General features: G+C 57.2%; 1 protein-coding gene across 1 annotated transcript in view; it reads right to left on the bottom strand.

Annotated features, from left to right (window-relative positions):
• Nucleotides 1-386: 386 nt before the first annotated feature.
• Nucleotides 387-9488, bottom strand: part of COTL1 (coactosin like F-actin binding protein 1) — a 32508-nt gene continuing 23406 nt past the window's right edge. The window contains exon 4 of the mRNA XM_079119751.1: nucleotides 387-1453. Coding sequence (XP_078975877.1) covers nucleotides 1343-1453 — 111 coding nt within the window. The 3' untranslated portion in view covers nucleotides 387-1342. The remainder of the gene's footprint in view (nucleotides 1454-9488) is intronic.

The following is a 9488-nucleotide window of genomic DNA, read 5'->3' as shown; positions in this document are numbered from 1 at the left end:
TTCATGAAGCCCCCAGCCCTCCTCAATTTTCCTTTTCCTCCATATATGAGAGAAAACGTATGACCCTTGACCTTCTGAGTTGGGCTTATTTCACTTAACATAATGGTCTCGAGTTCCATTCATTTTCCTGCAAATGACATAATTTCATTCTTCTTTATGGCTGCATACAACTCCATTGTGTACGTACACCGCATTTTCTTTGGCCATCCATCCGGTGAATGGACCCCCAGGCTGGTTCCATGGCCTGGCTATCGTGAACTGTGCTGCTGTAGACGCCGCATGCACCTGTCCATACAGTATGCTGACTGAATTCTTTGGAATAAATACCAAGGTCACCTTTGTTTTTACAGGAGAGAAACTGTAAGGCAAATCAGAAAATGAAACTCTTCTTTGAAAAACAACGCGTTTATTTCTGTAAACTGTGTGAGTGCCGGAGGCGTCTCCACAACCCCAGCGCAGCACAGCGTTCTTCCCCAAAACGAAAGGAGCGAGGAGAAAAGGAGACGGAGCTGTAACGCAAGACTGCTCATGAAGAGCCAGCCAATCTCATTTTCCTTCAGGACAGAGCCAAGCAATCCTGGATTTGCAGTGTGGACCTGGGATTCCAACCAGACTTCCTGGAGAGCCGCACAACAGCCAGGTGCGGGGCAGGCCTTTCCCCAGTCCCCATCCTCCACCCTGGGCCTCCTTCCTGCACCTCACTTTGGGAGGCCCTGAGGGCCCCTCCCTGGATCCAGACCTGTCTCCGTGCCGTGAAGGCATCGAGTCACGGGTGGGACCAGGATCAGGTAGGTTCGGACCTCGTGGCAAAGCCACTGCCAGGCAAGTTTTAAGGCAAATTTCATCACTTCTTGTTCGGTCCAAGCCAGACCTGAACTTGCCAGCACAGAGCGTTTCGGATGGTGTGGGGGCCCTGGAGCGTCTCCCAGGAGCCTGAGCCTGCTGATGGGAAAGGTGCTCGTGAAGGCTGCGGTCAGCCCGGGCAGAGGCCAGCTGTGCGGCAAGCAGGAGCCATCAAGGCAAACCAAGACGGTGCCCGCCAGGCAGCAGAGGAGGGACACCAGGGTGGGGGCCACCATGGGGTTACCTCAGGTCTGATGACCTTTCATCAAAACGGTTTTTCTTTAGAGGGAGAAAGAGGGGAAAAAATAAAAAGAAAATCCAAGATGTTCCATGAGCTTCATGAGGACACAGGGTGGGGAGGGGGCTGGGGGCTGGGGGCTGGGCGCAGACAGGCAGGGCAGGGCCTCTCCTCCTCTCCCAGGCGGGCGGTGGGCGGGGCGAGGCCGAGGTCCCCTCCCGGCAGCAGGCAGATGGCTTTGGCGGGGCAGGGAGAGCGGGGCTACTCCGCCTGGGCATCGTAATTGGCGCCCCCGGCCTTCTTCAGCTCGCTCTTGATGAAATCTTCCTCCAGCTCCTTCCGATCGCTGATCACAAACTCTTTTGCAAAATTCTGCAGGGACAGAAAACACAGAGCTCCCGTTAGGCTTGGCGAGAGGTTCCCACCCAGATGGCTCACAGGGGACCAGAACGGAGACTCGGAATCCGGGGCCAGAAACAGCCGACCAGAGAGCAGAAGGGTAAGGAGGCATGTGCATCGCCGGGGACAGGGAGCCGGGCAGGACACGTGGCTCCTCGAGGGCAGCCGCTCTGTGTGCACGCATCTGCAACCATGGCCACGGGCGCAGTCACTCACAACGGGGGGTGCAGAGTGCCATCCGCGTGCCCCGCTGGCCTGGAGCATGAGAGGCGCTCGGCGAGTGTTCCTGCTGTGAACAGGCGAAGCCGGGAATCCGTCCTACCGTGTAACCCTGAGTCCTGGAGACACACGGCTATTTTATACGTGGATCATCTGACTTCGGTAAACACAGGAAACCTCAGGAGGATGACAGAGGTGGAATACGAAGCTGCTCCCGCCCTTTCCGCTGCAGCCATTTCCCCGCCCCCCAACTACTGTCAGCCTGTGAACATCCTAGCCAGCTGTTGCTTCATCAGTCAGCTTGCAAGTGTCCTTCTCCCTTACTGGTCCCGTTAGCCCGCGGAGTTCGGCTGCTCACCGCTAGCTTCCCCGCCAGCTTTTCTCTTGCTTTCTCTCCCCTGACTCCCTTGCTTTCTCCTCCTTGCTTTCCACACTCTCTCTTGCACACGCTCTCTCTTGCACACGCTCTCTCTTTTCCTCTCATTTTCTCTCTCACCCTGCAGGGAGACACTCTGTGTGCTTAATAAACTCCCTTATGTGAGTTCCCGTGTCCGGCGTGGTTTTCGTGGGTTTTCTTACAAGAGGACTACAGAGAAAGCCACCAAAAATACAAATAAGTCTACAGGTCAGAAAACCACCCACATAAAACTGTTGATGCAGAAAGAATGTAGCCAGGTGCGGTGGCACACCCCTGGAATCCCAGAGACTCGGGAGGCTGAGGCAGGAGGATCACAAGTTCAAGACCAGCCTCAGCAACTTAGACAGGCCCTAAGAAACTTAGTGAGACCCTGTCTCAAAATAAAAAACTAAGAACATAAACGACGGCTAGTGTGTCATTAAGCACCATGAGCAGCGGGCAGTGCCAATGCCGAGACCAACCTTCACGTCCAGATGCGATTCCCTACCCCCTAAGATGATGCAGCAAACGTGTCCCTGGACCTCTGCCCTGGAGAACCGAATGCACACGGCCACGTGAACAATCATACACAGACGTGCGCAGCCCCAGGAGCAGACCCCCGGGTGGGAACGCTCACACGCAGACGTGTGCGGCCCCAAGAGCGGACCCCAGGTGCCCCTGGAAGACACGAAACATGCCCGTTCACATGAACAAGCACTGCTCAGCCACAGAAGGAAGCCCCGCGGGCCAAGGCAGATGAGCCCGGAGCACGAGCTGCCCAGTGACACGCCAGGCGGGCAAGGCCACCTACTGTCTGGTTCCCCTCCTGTGCCATGTCCAAAGAAGGCATATCAGAGAGACAGATGGAGACCAGGGTCACCAGGTGCTGGAGTGGGAACAGGAAATGACAGAAACGTCCTAAAACAGGATGGAGGTGTCCAACTCTGCAAGTCACTAAAAACCACTGAACTGTACGAAAGGACGCCTTGATTTTGTGATATGGAAATTAAAGCTGTTTTTAGAAAGATGAATGATATTATCAACATTACTTTTTTCCTATTCGGTGATCAATATTATTTCCATTTAAAGACTGAGCCCCTTGTGGTGTCACAGAGCTGGAAGGTCTGCTGTACAGAGCTGGAAGGTCTGCGGTGCAGAGCCACAGTCCTCCGGGTGGGGGAGGCAGCTGGGAACTGGACTGGGCTGCGCGGCCACAGGGCTGCACGGGTTAAAATGGTTCATTTTAGGGTGAGAGTCTCACCTCAATTACAAATCAAAACTGCTGCCAACCCAGGAAGCCTAAACCAAGAAAACCTCGAGCTTAGAGCTTACAGACAAGCCACGTGACAAGCAAAGCCACCAGGAGCGTTCGCAGAGGGAGGAGGGCGGTTGATGTTTGTCAAGCAGCCAACAGGTGCCAACGTGACCCCACGGCCTCCTGACCCCGCCTCTGTTAGCTTTGTCATTAAGATAAGAGTGGAGGCTGAGCCTCGCCCTGACCACAGAACTTCCCCTACCCCTTTCCCTCTCCCTTCCACCAACCTGCGGCTAAGCTGTGCTTTCGGGACCTGGAGAGAAGGCAAGGTGGCCTGAGGGCCCGGAGGAGAACTGAGAGCAGGGAGGGGCAGGGCCCGGGGAGCCAGGCCACAGGAAGTCCAAAGTTCCCCTGCCTGGCGATAGCCATATATGGCCATCTCAGACAGAAGCCACTGGGTGTTTGTTGCAGTTAATTATTGGGAGATTTAGATTAAGGAGGAATAAGTTCAGTAAGGTCTAAGACATGGACGAAGGGGCACAGCGCTGTGCACAGCTCATCCTGAAACCACAGCGCAGGGAAACCAGATCATAACCCGCGAGCAGGAGACAGCAGCAGGATCTAAAGGAGTCCACCTAACAATCAGTGCAAAGGAACGAGATTTCCTTTAAAAAACGACTCCATACCAAACTACAAGGCAGAAGCCACCCAAGTCCCATGCCCAGAAGAGGTTCAAAACCAAAAGAGGAAAACAGGTCCCCAGTTCCACACACAAAAGGGTACAGGAAGCACCCCATGCTCTCCCCAGAGAACAGGACAGAAGACGGGCTTCCACGTCACTGCCTACAGAGGCCACGCAAATCCTCCAGGGGCCCCACTGCTGCCAACAGAAGCAGCGTGCAGAACAGGCGTCCCAGCAGCTGGAGCGCTCTCGGGTCTGAGCTCATCTCCATCGTCCTCAGGGAAACACCGAGGGAGGTCCTGCAAGAGAGTTGGCCCAGCAGTGTGCTCGGCTCGGGAAGCTGAGACAGGAGGATTGCAGGTTCGAGACCAGCCTTAGTAACTTGGCAAGACCCTGTCTCAAAATAAAAAGGGCTGGACATGTGGCTCAGTGGCTGAGCGCCCCAGGTTCAGTCCCCAGGACAAGATGTAAATAAACAGAAAGGTGTGACCTTGCTCTACTGAGTGTTTTCTAACAACCACAGCGGGCACTTAGACATCCCTGAGGCAACGGCTGGGGCCAGGCCAAGGCCCCATGGGAACAGAATCCTGCAGCCCCAACTCCAGGGGAGGGTGACAGCCCCGTTCACACCTGCTCCCCGCTCCCACGAGAGCCCTGCCACACCAAGCGCCAGGGGCAGGGCCCAAGTGCCAGGGGCAGGGCCCAAGTGCCAGGGGCAGGGCCCAAGGTCAGCCGCAGCCCGTGTGCTCTGCTGCTGGGCCCAGGGACGGTGCCTGCGGCTGACCAGGGAGGAGGGCGCTTCCTCCACACCCTCCTGTCTCCACAGCAGGTCAGACAGCAGGGCTGGAAGGTCCTCAGAGGTGGTCTTCTCCATCCACAGAAGGGAAACAGGCTCCCGCGTGGCTCTCCAGGTGGCTGGAGAACGGCGGCCGCAGCTCCACCTCATTCCCCGAATCCACTCACCTTGCCCGACCTCCAGCCGCCTGTCTCCGTGGCCTGCCCATCCTTTCCATGCCCTTCCTGCCTGGCAGGGACCCCCAGCACCTTGCGGACAAGATGTCCCCATCTTGATCCATTGGATTGGCTCAGGATTGGCTCCCACCAGTCCCTTAGTGCACAGCCCAGCCATGCCCAGGGCCCAGCGGGCCCCAGGGGCCCATAAGAACGCGGGCTCCTGGCCCCACCGAGAAGCCAGGGCCTGACGAGGCGCTGGCCCTCCTCCTCCTCTGGCGGGCAGCACAGCCCCTCCGGGCGGCAGGCCTCTCCACCCAAGATGCTCGCAAGCCCCCAGAGGTACTAGGGGGAGTCCACACTCCCGCTCAAGCTCGAACACGTGACCAACCTGTGACCTCGCCGATGGTGACAGTCAGGTGCAGGCGGGACACAAGGAGCAGGGAAGCACAGCGGCATTGGGAAGTGGTGGACTCTGGCCACCAAACGTGGAGCTGCCGGGACTGGGCAGGCAGTGGCTGGTGGGCCTGAGGGGCTCAAGGGGCAGGGAGTGGCCAGCAGCTTCCTCTGGGTGGCAGCTTCCAAGTTGACAAGAGGACTTAGAAATATGCAGATGCCACCGAGCACCTGCGATGTGTGACTGTCCTCTCAGGGAACACATGTCAACCAGAGAAAAAGAGGGCTGGAGCCCACAGGAGGGAGCCCTAAAACCTGCCTCCGCCAGAGACCCAGAGAGGGGAAGCCACATACCCCAGAGCACACAGCAACTACATGGCAGGAGCCCTGGGGCCGGGTCTGCCCTCTCCCCTGCAATCCGCTGTGAGGCTGCTCCAGATGGTCCATACTGACCCTCTCCCATCCACATCAGCAGCCACTGGGCAGCCCACAGCATCTGCCTGGCACACTGTCCCTGTGGTCCTAGGAGGACGGTCCTTGTTTGGCCCGGGAGCACTGGACCCTCCCGCAGTGTCTAGACAGTCGCTTTTCACCACAGAGATTTTCCCAGGAGGATTCCCTCCGGTTATGGATGATTCACGCGGCTTAGGTCGCCATCAGAATGGGTCAGAACAGGTGACCACCACACTGGGGACAAGCTTGTCCCTGCGGCTTTACTGGGGGACATATATGTTCATGCTCAAAGATGCCAACCAGACCTCAGTCGGCTTCCTGAGGAAAGCGTTTCTTCAGGACTCGGATCCTTTCCGAGCCGAGCATCTGTCTGCAAGGCTGGTGGAAACAGGGCATAAATATTTTCCTATGCTGGGTTTTAAATCATCCCTTTGCTGGGTTTAAACTCAGCGTTAGTCCTGACGTGTGCTGAGCTGAGGGGCTTTGGACCAAATGCAAACAGGGACAGTTGTCCCTAAGCATCTCCTGCAGCCTGGCATTCCCCAGAGACTCGACCTCCCCTGTCCTCAGTCCCCTCGCTTGTAAATGGGGACAGTAACTGTGTCTACCTCCAGGCTGTGTGAGGGGCTCAGGTGCTGCCCAGGGCTGCTCGCTGGACCAGCATGTAGTATGCGGCACGCATCCTGTGAGCACCAGTGAGCCAGGGCCGCCCTCAAGTCTGCCGGGATTGGAGGTAACAAGTTCTCAACTGCTCAGAGCAGGGCCCAGGCACAGCCTCCCCCCTGCTCACTGCCTGACCAACGGTGGTCCCAGGAGCTCCTCAGCCCAGGCACAGCCTCCCCCCTGCTCATTGCCTGACCAAAGGTGGTCCCAGGAGCTCCTCAGCCCAGGCACAGCCTCCCCCTGCTCACTGCCTGACCAAAGGTGGTCCCAGGAGCTCCTCAGCCCAGGCAGAAATGCTGGCTTCCCACCCTTGTGGAGAGAGAGGAGACCACAGATCCAGATGCAAACCCAACGCTGGACCCAGGGCAGGCGGCAGGGGAATGGAGAGAAATCCCCAGGGTCCATCTGGGCCTGTGGACCCTGGGGCCTCTGAAGCAGTGTGCAGGGTCTGGTGCAGGGAAGTTCTGGGAAGGGAAGGGAGGTGGGGGTCTCTGAGACATCAGGAGCACAGGCACGGCGAGTGGGTCTTCACAGTTAGCAGCGGGAGCTAACCGGTCACTTCCTCAAGCCCAGCCACAGAGCAGGTCCCACCTGCCAGGCCTGAGACCCAGCTTCATTCCTGCCCCACCCCACATGCTCCAGTGCTCTGGAGCTCAACATGCTGCCAGGCCTTTCCCGGAGCCCCTGGGCACAGGGACTCCAGAATCCAAGGGGCAGTGTGGGAGACCAAGGCAGGACAGTCCACTTTGGGGTCAGAGCAGGGCCCTCAGCCCAAGGCCCACCCAACCCTGGCTGAGGAAGTGCAGGAAAGGACTCTCCTCCCGCGAGCGTGAGGGGGCAGGAGGGACATAAGGCACATGCCGGCCACAATTACACGCCTTCTCCCAAGGGGGGCAGATGATGATTAACCCAGGGCCTGGAGAGCTGAAGAAAGTGGTCGGCCCAGCATCCACCTCCTGCCAGGAGAAAGGCTGACCTCCTGGGGACAGGAGCTGAGAAAGCACACGGCGTCCACGCTCCTGGCCCAGGTCGCCCACACAGCCTATTGTAAAGTGCCTCAGTGACGGGGTCCTTCAGTCCTGACCAGCGAGGGGTCCTTCACCAGAAAGAGCAGGTTCTCGGAACAGGCGTGAGTCATCACAGAGGAGGGGAGAACAGATCAGAATGGGCTAGTATGGGACAGACCTGGGGACAAGGGCACCTGCGGACCCTGATGGCTCAGGAGGGACGCACCCCTGCCTCCTAGGGACAGAGCAAAGGACAGAGGGCAGGTACAAGGTCACATTTCAGGGGCACAGGGCAAGGTCCAGCAAAGGATGACAGGCAGGCTTGACACCCCACGAGCACTGTGGGCAGGTGTGAATGGGTTCCACGGGCACCCCTGGGCACCTAGGCAGCTCCTGGCACCTAATCCCCTGCTTTCCTGGCTGCCGATGTTCACGGAAGCCGGAGTCCCCAGCCTGATCTCTCTACTCCTTCACCTGGCACAGGAGCGTGAGGGCAGGAGTCGGACCTCGCTCTCTCTGCCTGAGCCCACGGCAGGTAGCAGAGCCGTGCCACTCAACCCACAGAGTCCAGGCCTGACCCCAGGATCCTTCTTATGCCTGTTGATCAGTTAAGGAGCCAGAGATAAACCCCATCCTGTTTCCACTCTGCCGGTCAAAACTGCCTGACGTTTCTAGTTTCTTAGCCATTTGGGAATTCTTCCCAAATTATTGAACGGATTTTTTTTTAAATGACAACACATATCCTCAAAGATGTCCAATGTCAGTAAACACCAGCCTGTTTCCAGATTTCCAAAAAGCATTGGACAAACAGGTAAACACATCATACACACCAGGCACACGTCGCACACAGCTGTCTGCATAGTTTTCATGATTCTATGGGTCAGAGTCACATCCCACCACTGAGAGGGGACAGCGGCTCAGGGGGCGGAGTGGCAGCACCAGCCCACGGTCCACTCAGACCGTGGTCTTCATGGAAACACGAGCAGAGCCACTGCTTCGTTTCTCTAGCACTTACTTCCGGGCACGGGGCACCCTCTAGGAGCGCTACGTCACAAATCAGCCGGGGCTCCTGCCCTCAGTCAGGCACTGAATTATAATTCCTGGCATCTGAACCACAGTAGAAACAGACACAGGAGTGGCTAATTCTGACGGAGGCTGGCAGAGGAACAGGGTAAAGAGTCAGGGCTTCAAGGGTTGAATAGGAGTTCACCAGGCACCAAAATGGAGGAACTCTTCACGGCCACCGTTTTTCTATAATGCCTCTACCCTCCATGAAAATTTACATTCTCTTTCCATAAGTGAGAAGACTGAGATTCCAGAGATTGAATTACTTGAACAAGGGTCCTAAAGTCACAAGTCAGTCATTGGAGCTAAAAATATCAAGAGTGTTGAACACAGAGCAACCATGTTCAATTCCAGTTTAAAAATAGAAGTCTCCACCTTTAAGAAAGATCAAGTGCTCGCCTCGCAAGCACAAGGCCCTGAGTTTGATCCCCAGTACCGCAAAAAAAAAAAAAAAAAAGATCAAGAGTAAGCCTAGAATCAAGTGTAAGCGTTCGTTCCTACAGGACCTCTGAGCCTCGAACATGCCTTGTCACACACGTGCCCGGGATGGAGTTCCCACAGCGTGTGGGGCCTTGGAGCAGCATTCCTGGTGCTGTAGCACTGTGGGGAGCACTGTGAGGAAGAGCCGTGGGGCAGCACTGTGGGGAGGAGCTGTGGGAGGAGCACTGTGGGGAGGAGCTGTGGGGAGGAGCACTGTGGGGAGGAGCTGTGGGGAGACATCTGTGGGAGCACTGTGGGGGAGCACTGTAGGGAGGAGCTGTGGGGGAGCACTGTGGGGAGGAGCTGTGGGGAGGAGCTGTGGGGGAGCACTGTGGGGAGTAGCTGTGGGGAGGAGCACTGTGGGGAGGAGCTGTGGGGAGACATCTGTGGGAGCACTATGGGGGGAGCACTGTAGGGAGGAGCTGTGGGGGAGCACTGTG

This window comes from Sciurus vulgaris, assembly GCF_902686455.1.
Source record: "Sciurus vulgaris genome assembly, chromosome: 17".
Classification (NCBI taxonomy): domain Eukaryota; kingdom Metazoa; phylum Chordata; class Mammalia; order Rodentia; family Sciuridae; genus Sciurus; species Sciurus vulgaris.
This window is presented reverse-complemented; position numbering and strand designations above follow the sequence as displayed.